The sequence below is a fragment of the Carassius carassius genome, chromosome 6 (assembly GCF_963082965.1).
Source record: "Carassius carassius chromosome 6, fCarCar2.1, whole genome shotgun sequence".
Taxonomy (NCBI): Eukaryota; Metazoa; Chordata; class Actinopteri; order Cypriniformes; family Cyprinidae; genus Carassius; species Carassius carassius.
This window is the reverse complement of record NC_081760.1, coordinates 13581230-13607626: the sequence shown is the minus strand read 5'-3', so window position 1 is coordinate 13607626 and position 26397 is coordinate 13581230. Positions and strand designations below refer to the sequence as shown.

At 37.8% G+C, this 26397-nt stretch overlaps 1 protein-coding gene across 1 annotated transcript in view; it reads right to left on the bottom strand.

The window, feature by feature from the left end:
- Nucleotides 1–26397, bottom strand: part of LOC132142393 (glypican-5-like) — a 278158-nt gene that overhangs the window by 216237 nt on the left and 35524 nt on the right. The window contains exon 3 of the mRNA XM_059552208.1: nt 1683–2377. Coding sequence (XP_059408191.1) covers nt 1683–2377 — 695 coding nt within the window. The remainder of the gene's footprint in view (nt 1–1682; nt 2378–26397) is intronic.

Genomic DNA, 26397 nt, shown 5'->3' with positions numbered 1-26397 from the left:
GTTCAATCCCCGGCTCCACCTGACCAAGTGTCGAGGTGTCCTTGAGCAAGACACTGAACCCCAGCTGCTCCCGACGAGCTGGATGGCGCCTTGAATGGCTGACACCACCGCCGTCGGTGTATGAATGAGTGAGTGAATGTGAGGCAACTTGTAAAGCGCTTTGGATGGTCATGGGGTCTGTTGAAAGCGCTATATAAATGCAGTCCATTTACCATTACCATTTACGTCATGATATGCACAATGTGAGACTACTCAAACACTAATAATAATGTAAACACTCGTTTCGTTTTATAAAGATCTATTCCTCCAGAACAACCGGGATTGTCTGGAATTAAACAGGTTTTAATTGGATTAATACTAGCTGTTGACCCCCCAAACAAGTTTAACTGATTTCGAACACCTTATTAGAGACTTGATTCTGATCCACACACATGACCCTTGCAGATCAAGTGTCACTCGATCGCTGACAAAGCCACACTGTACACACACATACACAAGACACTGCATCTGCAAACCTTCACATTTCAACAACACCACAAAACTATCTGAAAACATGCGTACTGAATCCCACAGAAGCCCAGTATGATTGCACAAGTCCAGCACACATCAGCGTGGCCAGCTGTGCCGCTGCAGCTGCCCACATTGAGAGTATTTTGGGAATGTTCTGGGCTCTCTGGCTGCAGCATGGCATGTGTGACTGTGACCAACTCATACTCAGGCTATACCGCATTCCATGCCGTCCACAGAGTTGCTACACCACAGGTTTAAAATGCTGCTTGGGAAATTCTGAAATGAAAATTGCAAAAATGCAAAGGCCAATGTTTGGGTTTGGAAAAAAATGTTTCTGGTTCACCTAATTTTAAATGTAAGGTTTTTCAACATGCCACAGCCATAAAAGTAAACAAACATCGAGCCTTCAGGATTTCATACGCCGAATCAAATTCAAAATTTCAAAGTCAAATGCTCCCGTCAGAATGTTAAAATTTTTGTGAAAAACTTGTATGTAACTAATTAGCCAATGCATCAGATTATTCCAGCCAAAATCAAATGAGGTAGGACTTTTCAGGAGGATTTAATATATAGTATTAATATATATATAAAATATGAAATATGACATGGAAAAAAGTGTGTGCCTGTATCTATATATATATATATATATATATATATATATATATATATATATATATATATATATATATATATATATATATATATATATGTATATATATATATATATAAATATACAGTATATATATATATATATATATATATATACTTTTTACTTTTTTAAATTAACCTTAGCATTTTATTTTATACACATTTTATTTTCTAGAAGTTCATACAGCAAAATTGCCTACATATTACAAACAATTCAATTCAAATCAATTACAGTGAATATATTCACATAAATGTATTAAATACTGTACAAGCCAGCAACACCAAGGTCTTAGGTTAGATTCCCATGGAATGCATGAACTGAAAAAGTGTTTATCTTGAAACTGCATCAGATAACAGCATCTTCCAAATGCATAATAGTAAGCGTAAATATTCGCTCTTCACAGAATATAATCTGAAAGACAATAAACCAGTAATTAATAAGTGCTGGCATATGCACGATCACTTAGAATAAATGTTTGATTGCATGCCCTTTCTGCAAGCTACCTCACAGATATCCTGCGTACCTGAGCAGAAAGTCGCGGTGCATTCCTCTGCGTGTGGGCCACAGCATCCCTCACCAGCTCGTCAACTCCCAGAAGCACTTGCTCCAGGTCCTGCGCTCCATGCATGCGGGTGGAGAGCATCTCTAACGATCGCACAAACTCCCTCCAATGCGCGTCCACTTCAGCCAGGCTGGCGAGACACCCTCGCACCACGTTGAGGCAGTAGCCCATGCAGGGCTTGCTGGTGGTCAGCCCCTGACAGTGCGGGCAGTAGCTCATCCTCAGCAGCCCACGTCTACACTCCCGGCTGAGCTGAATGTGGTCAGTCGTATTGATGACCTCGACACCCAAGTGAAGCGCCTGGAGAAACACCCGGCCAGGCAGTGAGGCGTGGGAGATATGCGAGGCGAGGCGGCTTGGGGCTCCACCATATGGCGCCAGATCCCGACAGGCTGCACGGACACACTCAGCGTACGGTGGAGACAAGCGGGAGAGACCCGGCTCCACCAGCCGCTCGTAAACAAGGGGGAAAAGGGCATTGAAAAAGCGATGTGAAGCTTCTTCCAGACTGAGCTCGGAGCCCAAGACAAAGAGAGCAACATCTGTGAAAAACTCCCCGATAGGAGCCACCGCGGGACTGGCCAGGTCACGGTACGTTTGCAAGAGGACGGCATGAGTGTGGTTCTCCGCCTGACGGACCAGTGAGTCCACGGTTTCTGCCAAAAAAAAAAAGGATATTACAAATACAGTTAGAAGGAAAGTTATAACATACAACACATGATTTCTGATTGGAAAAAGATATAAGCAATAAGCCCTGGCACATTTAAAAATAGTCTTTTTTTATTTCACATTGATTGCAATGTTTAGAAATGAATAAAGCAGGATTGTTCACATTGTCCATTCAGTTTGTTCAATATACACTACAGTTCTGGGGTTTTATTTATTTATTTGGAGAACACATCAAACTTTTTATCATGCTTTTATCTGCCATCTTTTCACTGAATTGTATGTACAGTATATTATTATTGATTTACTCTTGTCCTGACTCATTTAACCAATGGAAGTAGGGGTGGACGCTATACCGGTATGAAAGTGACTACCGAAGTTATGTTGTTCCATGATATGCATTTTGCTGTACCGTGGATACTGTTATATATTCATGAATTCAAATTTTGCATTTATATAGTTTTGTTAAATTTGGTACGCTTTGCAAATTTTAACACAAATGACGATAAAGAGTTGAGGCTGAACATTTTTATCCTCTGTGTGCAACACCTACTACACAGCCATTAGTAATCAAACACATAGAGCATCACAACAGACCACACTAATAGAGCGCAAATCGCATACTCCAGTGGTTCCCAAACTGAGGGATAGTGTATAGTCAGCAGATTATTTTGCAAAAGAAACCAGAGTGATAAAGACTACACTGCATAAATGTCCCGCTTATCATGTGGCCACTTGTTTAAGTCAATAATTTAACGCAAAATATTAATTTGACATATTTTAATTACCTCAACATGACTTGCAGTACCCGCTTGATCACACCGTTATCAGTTGCAGCAGTTGTGGTTGTATCAATAACAGACCACTAGATGGCACAATTAAAGAATCAGAGTCATATGATGCTGCTAAACAAAACATTATTTTGTGTATTTGGTGTAATTAAATATTTATGTGGGTTAAGGTAAAAAATAAAATAAAATAATTTCCACAATGTACATTATTTTTTCTCCTCTATGCCCCGCCTTCTGAAACGAATCGATTTTTACAAAGCTCATCGGTCTGAAGCAAGGTGTGCTCTGATTGGCCAGCTAGCCAGTGTGTTGTGATTGGCCGAATACCTCAAGCGTGTAATGGAAATGTTACGCCCCTTAACATATTGTGATGCTCTGTCCGGCTGGAGCTACGAGACACAAACATAAAACCCATTATAAACGTGATATAAACATGATTTCTAGTCGTGTCGTCTTTTGGAAGGCCAAACAAAGTAGTTTCGCTTTCACAACGAAACAGCGTCACACACCGCAGCCTTGAGTGAGCGGAGGCTGGAGGCCTAGAGCCGCTTCATCCACGGTGAAAGCCGATCCGGTGATCCACAGTGTGAAGTTGATGTATTTCTTCAGCAACCAGCATGGATCATCGTCCTCTTTTGGAAGGCCAAACAAGTAGTTTCGCTTTCCTAACCAAACACACAGCGTCTATTCGACATGGTGTCGGCGGCAACAACAATACTACAACGAGAATAAAAGGTACGACTTCTTTCTTTGTGTGAACTGAGCGGCGTTATGCAAATCTTCACACATAGTGACGTAGACATGTGGGGGCATGTTTGAATGAGCCGTTTTAGGGGGGTGTGGACGAGCCTTAACTTTTATAAAGAATGTATCTATGGATTTGAAACTTTAGTCTTTGCAACTTTACAGATCTTCTTCATGCACCAAGAGCTTGTAACACTCCAAAGAGAAAGAACAAATTTAAATCACATCATATGACCCCTTTAAATAACTCTGAGACAAAATACAGTTTCAAATATTCATAAGAGAATCGTGAGAAAAATAGTTTGCTCAAAAATATGAAGCATGATGTTTCCAACACTGATAATAATCACAAATGTTTCTTAAGCAGCAAAGGAGCATATTAGAATGATTTCTGAAGTATCATGTGACACTGAAGTTTGGAGTAATGATGCTTAAAATTTACAGTGCTGAAAGATCACAGTATCTTATATGTTAAAACATTCAAATAGAACATTTCAATTGACAAAATACACAATATAAAAGTGTTTACTGTATTTTTTTATAAATAAATGTAGCCTTGGTGAGAACCCCAAAGCAGCCTTGGGGTTCTTGAAAATATTTTTCCCTACAACTCAACATACAATATTTAATTTCATTTAATTCATACAGGCCTACCTCATGTTGCATGTTTGCACCATTTAAAAAAACAAACAAAAAATACTTTTCAGTTCTATGTCCAATCCCTCTGAAATATTATTACATATATATAGGTGCTGGTCATATAATTAGAATATCATCAAAAAGTTGATTTATTTCACTAATTCCATTCAAAAAGTGAAACTTGTATATTATATTCATTCATTACACACAGACTGATATATTTAAAATGTTTATTTATTTTAATTTTGATGATTATAACTGACAACTAAGGAAAATTCCAAATTCAGTATCTAAGAAAATTTGAATATTGTGAAAGGGTTCAATATTGAAGACACCTGGTGCCACACTCTAATCAGCTAATTAACTCAAAACACCTGCAAAGGCCTTTAAATGGACCCTTAGTGTAGTTCTGTAGGCTACACAATCATTGGGAAGACTGCTGACTTGACAGTTGTCCAAAAGAGGACCATTGACACCTTGCACAAGGAGGGCTGTTCACAGCTCTGTGTCTAAACACATTAATACGGAGGTGAAGGGAAAGAAAATATGTGGTTGAAAAAAAGTGAACAAGCAATAAGGATAACCGCACCCTGGAGACGATTGAGAAACAAAACCCATTTAAAATTGTGGGGGAAATTCACAAAGAGTGGACTGCAGCTGGAGTCAGTGCTTCAAGAACCACTACACACAGACGTATTCAAGACATGGGTTTCAGCTGTCGCATTCCTTGTGTCAAGCCTCTCTTGAACAACAGACAGAAAACAAAAAGGACTGGACTGCTGCTGAGTGGTCCAAAGTTTTGTTCTCTGATGAAAGTAAATTCTGCATTTCCTTTGGAAATCAGGGTCCCAGAGTCTGGAGGAAGAGAGGAGAGGCACACAATCCACGTTGCTTGAGTTCCAGTGTAAAGCTTCCACAGTCAGTGATGGTTTGGGGTGCCATGTCATCTGCTGGTGTTGGTCCACTGTGTTTTCTGAGGTCCAAGCTCAACGCAGCCGTATACCAGGAAGTTTTAGAGCACTTCATGCTTCCTGCTGCTGACCAACTTTATGGAGATGAAAATATTTCATTTTCCAACAGTGCCAAAGCTACCAGTACCTGGTTTAAGGACCATGGTATCCCTGTTCTTAATTGGCCGGAAAACTCGCCTGATCTCATGCTCATACTTTTCATGTTCATACTTTTCAGTTGGCCAAGATTTCTAAAAATCCTTTCTTTGTATTGGTCTTAAGTAATATTCTAATTTTCTGAGATACTGAATTTGAGATTTTCCTTAGTTGTCAGTTATAATCATCAAAATTGGTTTACAACACTATTGGTTATTTTAAATTGTAGAAATATTCACAATATTACTGTTTGATCAAATAAACTCAGCCTTGGTGAGCAGAAGAGACTTACACATTAAAAAAAACTTTTTTAAAAGTAGTGTAACTCTGACATTTGCATAAAACTAGTGGCATTCTTGCAATATTTTCTGTGTTTTGAGTGTATAAAAGCCCACTACAAAGAGTCCAGGCCTTTAGAAAGCAGCAGAACAGAGAATGACTCTTCCTGCAGGCAAACCAAATATAAAATGTTTTTTTTTTATCTGTGTGCAACAAGATCTAAAGGGCTTCCTAAGTCCAGAGAGAGAGAGAGAGAGAGAGGAATAAAAAAGTTGATAAGACACAGAGAGCTTGAAGATACAAGGGTGCAATGATGCCTTGAAGCATTCTCCATATCTCTGCGTTTAAAGAGTGCGTTGAAATATCATCTGTCTTTTTTATTATTCTCGGTTATCTCTGTTTATGATGCCCAAAATCATCTTTGTGCAAATTTTCCAAACACTCATTACCAACAGTAATTCAGAGAGCATTATGTTGAAAATGACTCATAGCTATTGTGGTTTTAATGGGCTTCCTTTTTTCGCGTTTAATTCTGTTTGCACTTTCTTGTTTAAAAAATAAAATAAATAAATAAATAAATTAGGATATTTTATCAATTTGAAATTTATCAATTTTCAAATTTTTAAGAAATATACACTACTGTTCAAATGTTTAAAGTCTATTTTAATTAATTTAATTAATAATTTTATTCAGCATAAGTGTATAAAAAAATTACAATAGAAAAGTTATTTTAAATTGTAATAATTTTTGAAAAAAAAAAAAAAAATATATATATATATATATATATTTATTTATTTATTTATTTATTTTTTCATTAAATGTAAATTTAATACATTTATGCATTTAGCAGACGCTTTTATCCAAAGTGACTTACAGTGCATTCAGGCTAACAGTTATAGTTTTACTGTATTTTTGATCAAATAAATGCAGCCTTGATGAGCTGATGAGACATCTTTCAAAAACATGAACCTTACAGACCCCAAATCTTTGAAAGGTAGTGTTTATAAATCTTGGTAAAAGACATTTCAGACTTGTATACTTGAGGCCAATGATATTTTTGGATTAAATCCTTCAGCTTTGATCTCAGCCAATAAATTATATTTAACACATTTTACAATCTGAGGACCACTGGGAGGAAAGCTCTACATAAAGAGTACAAACACATGCCTTCGCCATGAAGGACGAGGTAGACAGAGAGGAAGACTGGAGCAGGGCCAGATAAGCAGAAATAACCTGGTGCAGGTTACAAGACCAGCGCGGCAGGACGTCCAATTTCCTGCTGAAGGTTTTTTTTGTCTATGGATGAAGCACGATTTGCAGAGTTAGCAAAATCCTTACTGTGCTTTTTATGAGTCCCGAGAACTATCTGAAGGACAACAGAACCTCCGGTGACACAGAACCACCTCATTATCCTCGTTAACACCAGAATCATTTATCTAAGTTGATATACTGTACTATAAAATGTTGTAGAGTCTCAGTTTCTCCCAAGGTTTCCCCTTTGTCATACATTGAGAAGTGCTTGAGAAGAGCGAATGTTGGACCCTATTTAAGCTTTGCACATATTACACTGCTGGCATGTTATCCATGGTGTGATTCTTTGTAAATAAATGTCTGACTGCAGCTTTGGATTTGCTATGGAGATCTGTCAATGTAAAATGGGTCAGGGAGACTGGAGTCAAATCACATAGAAGGGTAAGAGGTTGCCCTAATACCGCTGCACAGAGAAATATGTCTGTCTGAGAGCCGAGCACATCACATGCCTATCATGGGTTGTGGTGTAAGTGTGTGATGAGAACGAGACATGTAAAGAAAGAGTGTGCAGGAGCAGAGAAAGAGAGATCTGAGAGAGTAAAAGAGGGTGGTGGTGTTGTTTCTTTAAATCACTTTACTGTATCATTTCCATCCCTGAGAACATCAAGTGCAAACCGAGACCTTTATGTAATTTTACCTTCTTTGACAACAATCCACAAAGCACACTTCAGCACTAGAGAGGCAATCAATCCCCTCGACTGGTGAAAGAATTACTAGCTGCATCATGAGAGCAGGTCAACAGAATCCTTTCTACTCTTCAAAATAAAGGTTCTGAAAGCGGGTTTTCATAGCAATAGGCTTACCTTAGAACCACCGTTTTTGGGTTTGCCACAGAACCTTTAAGTGAACAGTTCTTCAAACAACCATTTATTCAAATTACAATTTTAAAACTCTAACCAACCGTTTTCACTTTCAAAATTACCTGAAGTGGATTTCGGATTTCTGTGCTCAGGGAGCAGTGTAGGAACCATGTCAATCGAAAAACAGTTTATGCATGGAGCTCTCTTATAACAAGTTGGTAACCTGAATCAGGTGTGTTAAATAAGAGAGACAAGCAAAATATGCAGAGCGATGGTATGGGAGGACTGGAATTGAGAACCACTGTACTATGACATAACACCCCTCTTGGAACACAAATTAAGAGTATGGATGTTAAAGGTTCTTCAATGAACCATTGGTGCCAATAAAGAAGCTCAATTTGTTTCCCTAGTGGTTGTAGTAGCAGGACAAAAAGAGCATAAATCAGCAGGTGTCATGCAGTGAGGATTAGACGCATTCGATGCATTTGGTCTTGGCCGACTACTGAGGGTTCACAGGGATTAGACACAGCTGATTAAAGGCTGGTTGCTTGAGAGAGGTCACCAAAGATTGTTTACCACCGAGCGTTAATGAATCCTCCTTACTAGACCCCAGAAAGAAGGAATTCTGAGCATGTGTCCGTGTAAAGTCTTCAGGAGCTAAATGAAAAGATTAGTGAGTTAACTGACACGAGGTGACTAGAGTAGAACCCATTATATTATCCGTGGCTATTTGTCTCATTTAGTGGCTCAGTACACGTCACGGTCAAGGAGAACCAAACTTGCAGGACACGCTGAGTGGCTATTTCCAAGAAATTAATTGCTCTCGTGGTTAATCCAGAGTCGAAACCTTAAGCGACCACCCTTAAAGGTGCCATGGTTTCCCACACTCTCTGGTCAATGAATTTTTATGACTTTTCTGGTTATTTCTGACATTCCCAGTCACATGTAGGTTCCCTAATTGTATACGTTTGTTCATCCACAAGTAAGTAAATAAATAAACAAACAAATAAATATATAAATGACATTTTTACAATTCCAGTTCATATTTTGAATGTCGATCCAGAAATAAGTTGTACTTGGTGAAATCACGGTCACCTCCATTCCCTTGACTTCATCTTACACATTTGCTTTCCAGAGGCAAACTATTATCATGACAGCAGGATAACTGAGGCTAAGAGACCTTGAAATGTTCTGCCCTGAAGCATGGCCAATGGCTCCAACGTTTTCTGCTTATGTCTCCATGAGGGGACACCTCAGGGAAACCCACAAAGAGTTACGAGATAGGTCAAACTAAATCGTGACAAAAGTGCTAACTCGCCAGAACTGAGACGAAAAGAGCATGGCGAGCACACCTGCGATTCATGATGGGTAAAACCATGGCATTTCCTTCATTCAGAGCATGAGGAGAACAGGAAAGGGAGGAGGGAGAGGAGATTCGTGTCACCTCCGATTGGAACCATATGAGTGCTTCATAGCGTGACACTAGACAAGAAGAGCCCATGAGAAAGACTCAAGGATGGTTATGCTAAGCTGAGTTTCAGCATGATCCATCTCAAGTGTGACTACAGGGCTATTTTTCATTACCAATCCACTGGCAGCCATAGAAAATGTCACAACTATTTACTAAACAGCACTCTTATTCTTTCTGCATGGTTCGATATAAATCCAGGGCCAAATTAAGAGCTGGCATCTGATGATGCCAACTGTGAAATTAAAGTTTGCCAACTTTTAAATGTTAAATAAAAATCTGGGGGTTTATTTAAAAACCAAATGAAATAAAAAATTAAAGTTTTATAACAATTATTGCATATATTCTAGCTCTAAGACCATCTGTTCTAGTGTTGTAAAGCTGACAGTGGGCATTGAAATTATTTATATATAATTATTTTGTATAGATAGATAGATAGATAGATAGATAGATGAAATGCAGTTAGCATCTAACCAGAAGTGCAATAAACAGTAAGTACAGGATATACAAGGTCTACAATATGTTACAAATGCACAATGAATATACAGATAAGGCTATGGACATAATGTACCAATTTTTAAATACTATCAGCATGATATACAGATAGGTGTACTATGAACATACTATACAGACGGAATACATAATAAGTGTATGTAATCTACATGGAAGTGACTTCAACTGTAATTCCCTGACTGGTTGCTAGAGGCTGGGTGCAAAAGTGAGGCAATCCCATAGACTCCCCATGTTAAAATCCCCAAATTTAAACTCACTGTGTGTAAGTTAAATCTGCATTATTTGCCCTAGCTGACAGTTATCAAATGAGGTAGGAGGATATAATGTGTTTTTTGAGCTCGGAAACATTCATTTTGAATAAAAATAATCATTTTAAAAAATGGTGGTAGAAGACATGCTATATTGTGAATGTAGTCATTGATGGACCAGTTTGAAGAGAATCCTCCAAAGCAAAACAGTCTAACTAACTATTACTGACAACATGTGAGCGGAGCTGAGAGGTGAGAATTTCCGTTCCCGGCTCACCTGGGTGTTCGCTCCCCTCCAGCGCTCAATGTCGCACCACACCGCTCAATTCCGCTCCCCCCGCTCCACCACTCAAAGTCGCACCCAAGCGGCAATCTCCCGCGCTCTCTCGTGAAGCCTACATGGAAGTGACTTCAACTGTAATTCCCTGACTGGTTGCTAGAGGCTGGGTGCAAAAGTGAGGCAATCCCATAGACTCCCCATGTTAAAATCCCCAAATTTACAATGTAGGCAGGCAATTGTGGGGTGGACACCTAAACCGTCTGTTTGTTCAGTGTTCAGGATGCTTTTCCTCTCACTTCTCGCTATGTTTTTGTTTTTGTTTTTGGTATCAAAGCGGAACCAAGCGAGACTTTGACGGGATACTTTTTCACCGGAGAAAACATTATTATAGATTATGGACTCGTATTTTGGCTAGAAGTGACATTTTAGATTTGTTTCTTACAAACATGCAGATTTTCACTTCACAAGATGTCAACTGATAATGTTGTGTGGATTATTTGTTATTTATTATTGTATTATTTGTATCAGCTGTTTAGACTCATTCTGACGGAACCCATTCACTGCAGAGGATCCATTGGTGAGCAAGTGATGTAATGCTAAATTTCTCCAAATCTGTTCTGATGAAGAAACTAATTCATATAAATCTAGGATGGCCCGAGGGTGAGTACATTTTCTGCAAATTTTCATTTTTGGAAAAACGATTCCTTTAAAACAATGATGCATGAAATGGAGTTTGCATAGCTGCATTGCTTGTTCAATTTTTGTTAATTATCATAAAACAGCCTGGGTTCTTGTATTTCTGCCTCTTAATGCTAGAGATACATTTTGTCGAGTGCTTTTTGATCTTCCAATGCAGAGTGTATGTCCCAAACGGGACTGATCTTTACAGGTGGAAGAACGATGCATCAATGCTCAGACGGGCGCATGAATACTGCATTAGCTGCCCTAATGCATTGTTCATCAGATAAAGGGCACAACCACAGCAAATAACAAATATCTTAACTCCGAGCTTTCATACAGAGAGATGACGTGATGTTTGTAAGGCCTCCCAAAAAGAGTTATTGCTACTATGACAAGGACACTCAAAGGTCATAAAGACGCTTCGTTAATACCACAAAACCAGGTGGAAACTTGATTTGTATTTACAAACAGCATGTGAGCTCTTAAAAGAACACTCAAATAGGCTACTGAAAATCAGGCCTGTGGTTTAATGTCAAATGAAATAAATGCTACAAAAGAGATTGCTTCGTCTTTGTTCAGAAACCTGTTTTACAACATTTAAAGTCAACAAAGCAAAATATACAACTTAATTTACCTCGGTAATCTAATGCATTTACATGTGAAATATATAGCAGGAGACTTGATTTTTATGATTCATTTATGAAAAATGGGCATTACATAAGAGGAATCTGTAAAATCAGACAGTGAAAACAGACAAGGATGCCAGCAAGCTAAATGTTTTTTAAAAAAAATCTAAAAAACATTTTTTTTAATTTTTTTAATTATTTTAACCAATAATAAATAAATAAAAGCACTTTCATGAATTAGATGTATTAAGTTGTCTTTGACTTTAATTTACATTTTTGTTACATATTTTGTAATCGTATTTTAACATTAAAAATTCAGTTGAAGTACTTGGTGTTTATTGTCATGTTTTTTTATTTCAAAACACTTTGAGCTAAATGTTCTGTACAAAAAGCACTGTTCAGATAAGATTTATTATTATTATTATTATTATTATTATGAAGGTTGTTAAGTTACAAAGTAAAAAAAAAGTTACATATTTTTAATATATTTTAGAATTAAATTATTGAAAAGTTTATTATTATTATTATTATTATTATTGATATTATTCCTTAAAAATAAAAAAGTTAAACACCTCGCTTATATAATAAGTAATTATAAAGACAATCTTGTTTTTTCTATAGTTTAATGTGCACAACAAATTGTTCACAGTAAGAGCAGGACAGATTTTACAATTTTACTGCATTAAGACAGTAAAAACGCTTAATTTTGATTTGTTGACTTTTACTTCAAAAAAAGCCTTGTTGTGGTTTTTCTTTTTACTTGTTTTACAACTCTAAATTTAAATAACTCCATTCAACCAATTCACATACATGTACACGTTCTACAACATTTAATTAGACATAGTGACATACTGCCCCATCCGAAATGCATTGTTCTTGCAGCTGTTTCGCCTGACATCTTTGTCCATCGTTGCACAATCAGGAATGCGTTTCATCCTATTTGATGCAGCTCCTCCCTCTCACATGAATCTGGCTGGCTGCTATAAAAGACTTTTCCAGACCCCATTCTCATCCCTCGACCCATAATTGCAGCATTACTTATTTTCAATAATGCTAATTAATCTACTTAGCCATGACAGCATATTATTTAATTCATCTATGAGGCACGTCACGGCTCGCAGGACTAGTAGGTCTCTGTGTTGGTCTTGAGTTGTGTTGGTGGGGGGGCGCCGCTATAATATCAACTAGCTATGCTTATGTACATGCAATTGTTAAAAATAGTTAATGGTATCAATGTGTGAAATAATAAATAAATTATTAATTTTATTATATAATATTGTTTTGTTTTTACAATCATCTTTATAAAATTAAAAATACAAAAATAACATTGTGCTAACACTACAAGTCAAAAAAAAAAAAAAAGATGAATTTCAAATTCATAATAGGGATGCACCAAATGTTCGGTAACCGAAAATACTCATCTGAAAATAGCAAAAAAAACAAAAAAGAAATCTCTTTCGGTGTTTGGCCAAATAAGCAAAAAAACAGAATAAACAGTACCGAACAATGATGTGACACGATTAAATAGCAACCATCATAAAGTGAGAGGCGCAATGCAACAAACATGTCAGCAGTGTGGAAGCATTTAAAACTGTCCGAGAAAGACACAAAAATCATTACAAGCACTGACAGCAAGAGCACTGCATCACGTATGCGATGAGAAGTGGAAGGGGTTGTTGTTGTTAGTTACTGTATGATGATTGAAATCCTGAAATGGCCTTAACCCCTTAACTGTCACCCCCATTTTTAAATAGGCATTAAAGTGCACTATCCAAACTAAAATTGCTGTAATTTATGAACACTTTGGAATATAAACATAAGGTTGGTCTCTTTTTTGGCAAAAGTGGAATTTTTTCAAGAAATTGAAGTATCAAAAAGTTATAGAAGTTTAAATGTGCTGTAAATAATATGCGCTATATTAATTTAATTTTATTTATTATAAATATTTTACATAACAGGTTTTACTCTAAAATTGGTATAAAATTAAAGCCTTGTGTCTAAATAAGTTATGTTATAAATTTGAAGTTGATATGAACAAAATTGAGGTTCCTGTGAGATTTTATTTAGGGCGTCATACCACACACAGCCACTGGGAGTCATCAAAACTATTTTGAATTTTGCTTTATGATTTTTTCTCTAGATTTCTCTGTGAATTTTACTTCTATCTCAAAATAACTCAGAAATATGAAATCCTGAGACTCAGACCTTTCCAATGATATGTTTGTTGCCAAGATTATAAAAAGTTTTGGTTCTAGAAGACCGTAATGCGTTATGTTTTATGACACTTGGCCCTGCCCATTAAGGGGGAGGTGACAGCCATTAGATTTTAAAGTACCATTTCCATGGTAAAACAATGTCCGATTTCAAAATGGTTTTCACAGGATGAATCTTGAGCTTCTAAGCTTTCAAATAAAATATATGATTTACGATGATTACTAAAAGATTTTTAGAGAAAAAGACAACAACAAAAAAGAGTGCCAAGCGTCCCACAGGTGGGACGGTGACAGACTGCAGCATGTTATGCTTTCTAATTCAAGCACTGAAAATTAAATGAATAAATAATCACACACACACACACACACACACACTTTAAAATTAATTATCGTTCTCATGTAAATACTTTTACTTTCATGTCTCATCACCCCATTCTTGCACAGCCAAGCTTATCTATGGCAAACATCAGTCGGCTTCACGACGGTCTGATTAACGAGGTGTCACTAAAGGTGCTTCTGCAATCGTCTGATCTGAAACCAGAGCTATAGTGTGAAGAAAGAAGCAGCTTTGTATGGCTTGACTGCTACGTTTGTTTGAGTTGGACCAACACTTGTTCACTGGCAGCATTTCTGTTTGCTTCTCTCACAAGGGTTTGACTGCAAAGGAGTAGCTCTTGGCAAAGAGTTTCCTTCTTGACCTCTGCAAACATCAACACGGTTGGCTGCGATTACGCCATCCTAACTGAAGTGCAAAAAGAACGGGATAACAGAAAGGTGGCATGGGTTTTATTTGGACTAGTGAAAACTCACATGTGTCTGATGATGAAATGCTGGTACCTCTCACCCCTATTTAGCGCAGCGGATGGTGTGCATGTTGGTGCTTTCATAGGGGCTGGGGTTACGTCTGGGACAGGCGCTTTCATAAGCCGTGTTACATCAGTGTCTGATTTATATGAGGCATGATTTGCAATAAGTGAAGCTGTGGGCAAAGCGAAAGATTCAACCCCTGGTAGGATCACATGTCAGTGTTACAGAGTTCAGTTCACCAAAACGGATCAGTATGAAGAAGCTGAAGGATAAAGAAAAAAAAAAATAAAAAAAATAAAGAAGTCTGTAAATGTTCTGAAAATAAAAAAGTTGTTACCAAATGATAATTACAAAATTATTTACAAATAATAATTTGTAAATATTTATTGTATTTATATGTATTTAAACTCGGATAGTCTTGGACTAAGTACAACAACGAGTTAGCCAGAAATGTATTAACCTTGAATTAAAGAAAATAATAATAATAATAATAATGATAATAATAATAAAATAATTAAACTAAAAATTCACAAATACTAACCTTTTTGATAATGACCTAAAAAAATGACCTTAAAAACTAAAATAAATTAATTAATAACCTAATTTAACTTAACATATCTTAAAGGGTTCATATGATGTTGCAAAAAAAATAAAAACATTATTTTGTGTATTCAGTGTAATGAAATATGTGTATAAGCATAAAAAAACTTATTTCCCACATATTGTACATTATTGTTTCTACTCTAAGCCCCGCCTTTCTGAAATGCATATTTTCTTTACAAAACTCATCGGTCTGAAGAGCGAGGTGTTCTCTGATTGGCCAGCTATCCAGTGCGTTGTGATTGGCCGAATACCTCAAGCGTGTGACGGGAATGTTACGCTCTTTACAATACTGTGAAGAGTGTCCCGGTCAGAACAACGTATATGTATATATGTATATATATACGTATATGTATATATGTATATATATATATACGTATATGTATATATATATGTATGTATAGATGTTTGGACAGATGTTTGGTTCTAATAATTAAAATATTTTTACAAAAAAAATAAAAATAAAAATAATAATTTTATTGTATACATATATATATATATATATATATATATAATAAAATTATTATTATTTTATTTTTTTTTGTACAAATATTTAAATTATTAGAACCAAACATCTGTCCACTAGGGGGAGTTGAACAAGGATATTTTGTTGTGCTTGCGAATTTTTTATTTATTTTTTATTTTTTTTGCTGCACATTAGGACTTGAACTTAAAACATCCTCTGTGAGCAAAATGTTTTAGATACTTGCCTAATGTGGTTATTTATATGAGGAGTAATATCATATACAATATTTACAAATACGACTTTTAAGTGGGTTTTGTTTAAACCATGTTTACAATAATTATTAAATATTTTGTCTACATGACTGCACTGGCCCTTTGTCATTAAAAAGGCCATTATTTCAAGACAAGCATTAAAGGAATAATTTCACAAAAAAAAAAGCCTATCCTCACACAAATCTACTGTATGGCTTTGGAAGACATGGAATTAAGCACACAAGATGTTTCATATTGGGTTTTGGATGACATGAGCAAATGATGATGGTTTTCAGTTTTGGGTGAAATGTTCCTTTCCATCAAAGGCAACATCCAAACAGGATCTCCAACATTCATCACGGAGACACAGACATCAACAAGCCATTCTGGGTGAGAAAGAAGCTCCTCTAATTCACGTCCGCCCACACAAGCCCATCAAATCTTTGTCAGTATTGATTTTCTCCCATAACAGATCAGTGGTGAGGCACCAATTAGTGGCCAGTGAGTGCAGTGTTATGCGGTCACAACTCACTGCTGCTCTCGTCAAGCCATCAGTGCACACACACACAAACACTCACATACACACCTAACCAACCTTTCATCGTTCTGATGATGCTCTTTCTATGCTCAGGTGACTTTAAAGTGTTCCCATTTTAAGTAAATTTCATTAAAATAACAGTTCACCCCAAAATGAAAATATGCTATTAATTGCCATCCAATAGATGCCCTTGTTTTCTGTGTGTGTGTGCACACGGGCATGTGTGTGTGTGTGTGTGTGTGAGAGAGAGAGAGAGAGAGAGAGAGACACTGAGTCACACAGTGGAGTCAGCTGTCTTAACCGTCCGTGGCTTGTGTACTGCACTGTCGGAAGGAGAGACTTTGTAGAAAAAGACGTTTGAGAGAGGCGGGGCATAGAGGACCTACAATAATGTACAATTAAGTTGCATCTTTGCCTTCTAGTGACTTTGGCAGAACCTTGCATCGTTCATTTATATTTCTACATGGCTCCCTGCAATACAACTCTGATTCTTTAATCGCACCATCTAGTGTCAATGATACAATCACAACTGATACAACTGATAAGGGAGCGCTCAAGCGGGTACTGCGAGTCATACTGAGGACTTCCGTTCTCCTGTTTCTTTTTGAGTTTTCCTTATTTGGTCATTTTCCTTTTCTTGTTTAGTTAATTGATTACTCCCCACCTGTTTCTGTTCTTCTAATTACTTTCCTTGTGTTTATAAACCCTCTCTGTTAAGTCTGTCCTTAAAGTATCATAGCGTAATTCCAAGTAAAGTTATGTATGTGTTAGTTCTTCACCCTTGTGATCATTAAAACCTACTCCTTTGGATTTTCATCTGGCATCCTTCATCTAAAGACACGCACTTGTTACAGAAGGACAGACCTAAACCGAAAGATGAAGGCTGAGGAGGAGCTGAGGTGCTTGAGGTGCGTGAATTATCACGACTCGCTCCTGGGCACTAGTTTTTTGCTGGGGCTGGACGAGGAAACAATCCATTGCTCTCTCATCATTGCACTCTTCCTGGAGGTGATTTTCCCTTTATCGAGTTTACTAATCTGGTCCTCTAGTTGAACAATTCGGACTTCGAAGTGGAAGAAGTTCAGGATCGTCCAAAATTTCCTCGTCCAGTCCCCTCAGGAACGAGCCAAGTTGCGCCTGCTCACCCTGAGCCAGGAACCTCTGCATACAGATCCTCCTGCCTGCCCAAACCCAACCACCCCAGTAGCCTCCCGAACTCCGCTATCTCCCTCAGCCCGCCAATGCGGCAGACGGTGGCAAGTCATATGGCAAGCCATATATATATTAAACTGCCCTCTCCTCCAGATCACCCTCCATCACCATCCCCCAGCTTTAGTATTAGTGGATATAGTTTTACCTCCAGATTTCTCTGCACCCATCCTCTCCCCAGACTTCCCTCTAGAGCACTGCCCTAAATCTCCTTCACCTCCTAAGTCTTCCACAGCTCCGCTGGTTCCACCCGCCATTGAATCTCCTGTGTCTCCGCTGGATCCGCCCACCCTTGAATCTCCTACGTCTCCATTGTTTCCGTCTATCCCTCCGTCCATCTCCTGAGCATCCGGATCCCCAGTCAAGCCAAGGAGGGGCTCCCAGTGTCGGCTCCAGCCCCAGAGCTCACTCCAGTGTCAGCTCCAGACCCCAAGTCTAGCCCCGTAAGTTTTCCCAAGTATTTTTTTTTTGGGGGGGGGGGGGGGGGGGGGCAGTAGAGATCCAGACAGAGAGGCCGAGGTGGGGGTTGGGGCCATGGCCTCCCGAGTCTCCAGATCCACCATGGTCTCCCGAGTCTCAAGATCCGCCCTGGAGGTCCTCCTTAACTCCACCCTGTCCCTGTCCTGCACTAACCTCCAGGGCGGATACCCCCCCTCCCTGGTGTTACGGCTCGTGACAAGCCTTCCGGGAGGGGAGGGGGGGGGGGGGGTAATGTCACAGTCATGGACTTTCGGTCACCTGTTCCTTTTGAGTTTTCCATATTTGGTACTTTTCCTTTTCTGGTTTTTGGATTGATTACTCCCCACCTGTTTCTGTTCTTCTAATTACTTTTCTTGTGTTTATAAACCCTCTCTGTTTAGTTCTGTTTGGTCGGTCCTTAAAGTATCATAGCGTAAACCCAAGTTAAGTTATGTATGTGTTAGTTCTTCACCCTTGTAATCATTAAAACCTACTCCTTTGGATTTTCATCTGGCATCCTTCATCTAAAGACACGCACTTGTTACTAATATAATATGTGTTTTGGTCAATCACCTAAAATCATAGTATAATCATACAGTATTAAACACAAACATTTATCGTGTATGGTATAAAAATTGCACACAATTACCATGTCATCATTATTCCATGTTAGATTGCCAATGCATATAAAATACAAGTCAACTACAAATAACAGACTGATGAGTATACCGACATGACTTGTGTATCAAAACGTAAGCATATAGCATGCCTGAGATGATTTCTTTGAGTTAATGTCACATTTGTCAACTCTCCGAATATTCAAGTATGAAAGACTTGACTCACTTTGTGACTCATACAAACCACACGCACAAATAGACAATGTTGTGGTACACAAGTATATGATACAAACAGAAAAATATGGTGCAATTCTGACTCACACAGACGGGCAAACAAAGAGCGCTGTACCCAGACATGCTCTAGCTTTATTGTCATCTTCCCAAAGCTTCCAGCTCCTTTCCTTTTCTTTCCCCCACAACAGCGTCCCACAAAGGCAACAGAAGAGTGAGGAGACAATAGTGTCTACTATTTTTATTTTTTTTCAGCTCACTGTGAGAGTAGACCTGCTGCCTGTCACAATGCCACTTTGGTCGTGCCAATCTCCACATCCATTTATAACATAGTTCTGCGATCCACTGTTTGTCCTGGGACAGCCTAATGCGCACTGAAAGGCTCCAGAGCTCCAAGGGGAGGCCCCTCATTGTTACTGCGTTTAGACAGAGTTCAAAGAACTTCTTGTGCCACCTGGCCATCTTCAGTGCTGAGAAACAAAGATGACTCTTACTGGCTCGATTCAGTTCTTCTGAATGGCCTCAAACCACAAGAAAAGCCACTGGTGACATGAGATACTGCTGAGACCCAGGGGAGATGTGAGTGATCATCTCTGTAGCTGGGTTCAACCTTTATGACAGTCAGATCACACTCAGATACTTGGCCAATGCATTGCAATTGCACAGTCCAGTATAACATCATCATGACATTTTGGAAAGCAATAATGCTTGAAAGCAAGGCACATAGCTCACATAGATATGATCAGTAAGCCATGGAAACTTATGGTTTTACATTACTTTAACTCATCAAAACTTTTTTAAGTTATATTTAAGATTGAAGCTAATTTTTGTAAAGTCAGTTTAATATAATTTGCAGTTAAAATTATATTGTACAACCAAGTTGATTATACTTAAAATTTTAAGGAATATAAGTTCAACTGAACTTATGTTTTTCTGTTGAAATAGAGCAGATTTTTTTTTTACAGTATCTGTATTTAGTCATTTTGCTCAGGCCATCATTTATTTAAAGCCATAAACTATTATTTGAATGAAAATGTGATTAATGGCACAATCCAGATTCTCTTAAAGAGCCCAATGGGGTTTTATCTATCCAAGAGCCCTGACACTCATGAGCCACTGTGAACAGAATCCAGACAAATATAATTAAAGGTATCTTTCAGGTAGGACATTAGCTCAATTTCATTATTATTACACATGAGACGAAACAGTAGTGTACAAACAAGGATAAAGAAAGGATATACAACAATCTGACAGTAGTAGTCAAGTAGAATTAAATTAGCCAAACCCACTTAAGCAGAGAAGAGAAGCAGGTGATGGGAGATAAACTATTTAAAGGCAATAAGCGGTCTGAATGTGAGGGTCTCATTCGAGCAAAATGACAGCAGGGTTGGCATATGAATCTTCAGCTGTAAGGGAATTAACCTGCACTATTACAAATATAGGTCAAAGCAAATAAGCTGCTGTTTATCCAGTTTTGCCTCTATATGGTTCGTTTGAGATTAAAAACACTCATATTATCAGTATAAATTAGTCCTCTTTGATAGTAATAGATTAGTTTCTACCTCCTTCAAAAAGCACTGAAAAAGTTTGTCCAAACAGATCAAGGCTTTAGAGTCGATGTGAAAACAAAACTGACCCAATTTTTCTACTTTTATTTAATCAACCTCATGTCATGTCAAACCTGTTGCCATTTCTTTCTTCTGTGGAACATAAAAACAATGCATTTTGAAGAATGTTATAGCCTTGGACCCCACTGACATGGAAACTAATAATAAGAACTTTAAGAATGTTACAGGTACTGATTATTGCAGTGTCTTCTGGTTAAACAATTTTTATTTTATTAATTGCTGAGGTTTGCATATGACAGCTTTCCTTAAAATATATCCTAAAATAAGAAATATCCCAATATATTGCTTACTTACAGTATCGCAGTGTATCGCAATATATCGTATTGAAACCCCTGTATGGTGACATGTATCGTATCGCCAGATTCTTGCCGATACACAGCCCTAGTGCTTAACGCAAACTGCATATGCTATTTTACTTGGCAGTCTATCTGGAACAACATGGGTTAAGTGATTAATGACAAAATTTTTATTTTGGGGTGGAGTAACTGTTTAAGTACAGATTAATATTAATTAACTACATGTACTTACTATAAGGTTAGGGTTAGGATTTGGGTTCGTCAGATCGTTACTTGCATGTAATTATGCAGAATGTATTGTTATTATAATAGTAAGTAAATGTAACGTGTAACAAGGACATCTTAAAATAAAGTGTTACCTAAAAATCAAATGAACATTTGTTTTTCCCCATAATGTCATTTTAATCACCTGTCATATTTTGGAAAAATAGTTTGGGAATATCATGTTAAAACAGTTTTCACACTTTTACCTTATGCGGCTCATTGCATGACAGTTGCTTTTAGATCCTATTCAGATCTGGCTGAACGTTTGAGGACCCTTCTCACCAAACAGATATGCCACTCTTAGTCGCCTCTACAAGTGCAGCTTTCCAAACCATTCACCAAACGTCCATTTCCTCTAAAGAGGGAGTGGTATCACTGCTAGTGAGTGGGTTAGTATATTTTTTTTCGGGTTATGTTGGTTTTTGAGAGGACTTAGTAGAAAAAGGGAAGCCTGAGCAAACATTTCTATTATCACACGCTTTAGAGATGCTGCACCTGTCTTCCTGTCAGCACTGGCCAGAACATGGCCGAACACAAATACCAGCCATACCTGGAGCTGCGACCATGGTGACCTGCCTGTATCTGAAACACATACAACCTGTAAGACCAAAAACACTGGAAATGAAAGAGGAGCAAAATACACAACTAATATGATGGCTCTTGGCAGTTCTGAGTAGGTTTTCGGCCCATTTTATTACCCGCCAAGCAGAAATCATAGTCCGATAGCTTATAAAGTCCATAAAATAAATGGTCAAAGACCATTTACATGCATAAGTTTATCGTGGTTCAGTAAACCACTAACCACAAATATTACCAACACAGATGCTACTGCAATAATTTTATTCTATATAAAATAAACTATTATTATTGTATAAATATAACAAAGATGCTACTCCAATCTTAGTAATACTCTAGTTTCTAAATCATGCAGTGGGGAAAAAATAAAAATATATAAAAAATAATTGTTGCCATAAATGTTTATAAATAATATATGTTAACTAATAATATTAGCAATTAATACATTATAAAAATTACAATTATATATAATTATAATTATATAATATTTTATATATTCAAATTGTAATTATAAAATTATAAAAAAATATATATTCCAGGAGGTTAGCCCATCAATTCAGCGACAGCCGAGATACTCAGAGCCTGTGTCAGGGGATACAGACCATTACGGACTACGAGCCCCCACCATGGACTTGTGACAGCACCATCTTCCTGCTGAACGAGCTGAACACCTTCTTTGCTCGCTTTGAGGAACAAAACAGCACCACTGCACAGAAGACTCCACCTCATCCCGGCGACCAGGTGATGGCACTGCCCCCAACATCAGTCAGCTTGCCCTGGCTACTGCAATTTTCCTCACTGTATATTTACAATAAAATGAAATAGGATATCGAATACCACTGTCTCCTTTCGTTTTCATTTAAACATAATAATAGTTCAGGGAAATGTGTTATATATACAGCCATTACAATGAAACGAAATATTATATCAACACACTGAACACTGGGGCCCCCCAAGGATGTGTGCTGAGCCCCCTCCTCTTTAAGCTGCTGACACACGACTGCACACCGTCACACAACTCCAACCTCTTCATTAAGTTTACAGATGACACAACTGTAGTGGGTCTCATTAGCAACAGTGTTAAGAGAAAATAACGGAAGCGAGAGGAGTCACCTGGCCGGGTGGTGTAGTGACAACAATCTCTCTCTGAATGTGGAGAAGATGAATGAAATTGTTGTTGACTTCAGGAGAGTGCACACTCAACATGTTCCTCTGACCATCAACGGTTTGACTGTGGAGAGAGTGAGCAGCACCAAATTCCTGGGTATGCACATCACAGAGGACCTCTCCTGGGCCAACAACACTGCAGCACTTGCCAAGAAAGCACAGCAACGTCTCTACTTCCTCTGGAAACTGAGAAGAGCCAGAGCTCCGGCCTCTATCATGTGCACCTTCTACAGAGGCACCATCGTGAGCATCCTTACGAGCTGCATCACTGTGTGGTATGGCACTTGCAACGTGCCATACCACAAAACTGATTTGGCCCATCTCTATGCCAATTTTTTTTTTTTTTTTTTTTTTTAGCAGTTGCCAGTTTAACATTTTATCAACGTTAAAATCACTACCCTGTCACAGAGAGAAAACTAACATGAAGCAGTGTTTATAGCCCCAAAATACAATGCAATTTTGCCATGGAGTCAAGTTAAAGTGTCAAGTTAGCATTATCTAATAACCTTAAAAATAAAAATAAATAAATAAATAAACAAAAGTAATTGTCCTTAGAAATAACAAGTACTTGGGAAAGTTAATAAGGTCAAATTTCACTTCATGTTGTCTTCAATGAATAGTAGGGATGTCATACAAATACAAAGAAGGAAAGAAGACAAAAAAACAGGCACAAACCACAGAGTTTGTGTGGGCAGTTACAATGCTGCTGGACTGGTCAGTGTTTCTTTGATTGGATATGTATCAACATATTCATCCACGGACAGCAGCGTAGCAGTAAATTAGCCCAGTCTCCACCAAGTACAGAAAAACAGTAAAGCCCCTAAAAAACCTCTTGAGAGCTTTTAAATCTCACTTACCGTTTGACTCCTTCATTCCACTATAAACAAACTCAAATGCACAGGTATGCTGCTAAGATCACAGATAAAACGTTATATTCTGTGCACATGAAAAAAATAAAATAACTTGCTCTCACCCTCCTACAAATGACTGTCACCATCAATGCTTGCATTTCTAAATGCCAAAAATATGGTTGATCTTGCAAAGCAGAAAAAAACAACAACAGGAAAAGTATAAATGTTAACACCTTTGCTCTGGATTAGCTAGTGAGCTTAACAAAGAACTAAATACAATAATAATCTTTTACAGTTTGTAGTGACTTCAAGTTGAAGAGACTGGAATAAGCTTGTTAACTAGCCACTGTTGCATGTATAGACTGACCAGTGTAAATGATGGATAACCAGCTAAAATCCATCATGAAATCCAGTTCAATTCAAATTTGTGTCACCCAAAAAAGTGCAAAACACCCAGTGTTTTTTTTTTATCTCATTAAATCATTTTCCCTTTCTCAAATCGAACCAATCTTAGATGCCTGTCTGTGTGATATCATAATGTTGGATGTAATAATGAACATAGCAGTCATCATTTACTCCTGGCATCTGAGACGCTAAAGACACAGTGGACTATGTTTGTTTCTGAAGGGAATCCGCCCCCAATCTATCTAAATGATCCAGCTTCACCAAAAGAAGTAGTAAGTATTTTTAATGGGTTTTTTTTATTTTTTTTAATGAATCTTTGCAAATCACCTTTCCTAATAATGTGCTAATCAGCAAGATTCACGATGAATATGGTTAAAGTAAAAAGTAAACAGAGATCGGCTGCAATAAAACAAAAATACGTCCGGTTGCCGATCACGTAAGTTCCAGGGGAAGCTCTTTCGGCCGCCATACATATGACAGATCGCTTGTACCAACAGGAGGGGGTGGGATCATGTTACTCTCACTCAACCTGAGGGATTCCTACACTTTCAGTCTTTAAGAAGACATGAAAAACAGTGCATACCGCAGGAACGGTATAACAGAAAATGTTAGTAGTTTTGAAACCGGTAATCGGACCATGCCTAGTCACTTCTCACCAGAGCTTTCCGATTGTATTGGTCTGAAAGAAGAAAGTCATACAGACCAAGGATGGCTTGAGGGTGAGTAATTTTCATTTTTGGGTGAACTATCCCTTTAAATAAAGAAACATACAGCAGCAGGCCAGTGGTGCTCCTTCTCTCCTAAATGTGCTCAGCTGAAAAACACATGAATAGAAGATGTTATCTGTCTTTTTAAAGCACCTACTTCATTATAATTCACCGTCCAGGACAATATCACAGCTCTGTCTATGGCACAATCAGTTTAACATGAACTTCAAAGCTTCATCGCGAGATGCAGGACGTTTATTCTGTGCATTAATCTGATGGCACTGTACTGTTGATGGAGAGGGTCCCATGTGGTGTGATAAAGCATCCGTGCTGTTTTTGTAAACAGGTTTACCCTGTAGTCATAAAAAGGTAGTGCAGGGCTGATTTAGTCTGAAAAAGCAAAGTCTTGTCCAAGAGCCAAAGCAAAGGCTTACATGTTCAAAGAGAATCTTGATAAATGATTAAAAAGACTTAAACTCCTTAAAGCTTTCAGGGGTATTGCAGCTCCCAGATGGTGCCAGAGCAACAATGGGAAAGAGGAACGTTTGACCAGTGGCCAATGAAGCACAAAGCTATGTCTTAAAGCTTCTTTAATTATAATTTGCTGTTCATCAATATCCAGTTCACGTAGTCATTCACACACCTTGTCATTACAACCTTTGACCTCTTATGCCACTCCATAGTTGGATCTCACTGTTTGAGAGTGAAAAAAAAACAACAAAACTGACTGAGGATACTTATCCACATGATAAAGGAGGTTTTGAAGGTCCCAAAAATATGAATAACAAATATTCACATGCTGTATCAACCCTCTACACTGCGAATAAATCATTTGCATATGCGACTAAATATTTATAGGGCTGGGTATTGTTCAATTTCGATACCTCAGTTTCGATACCGGTTCCTAACGATACTTTTTTCGATACCATATGTTTTAAAATCCATTTCAACATCAACACAAATACATTAAACACAAAACTTTTATTTTTCACCTTAATTAAAACAAATTCTGGTAACACTTCACTCTCAGGATAACATTATTAATACAACTGGTTGTGCTTTTTGGATAGGGGCGCGCCATTCAGGGGCGGACTGGGACCAAAAAGTTGCCCTGGACTTTCTGGCCAACAGCAGCCCACCACATCATAACGCAAACGCTCCTGTTTTGATGTCATATATTAATTTAATATTTAAGTAAACTGCTTGGGCAACTGATACTCTGTTGAGAAAAAAAAAAAA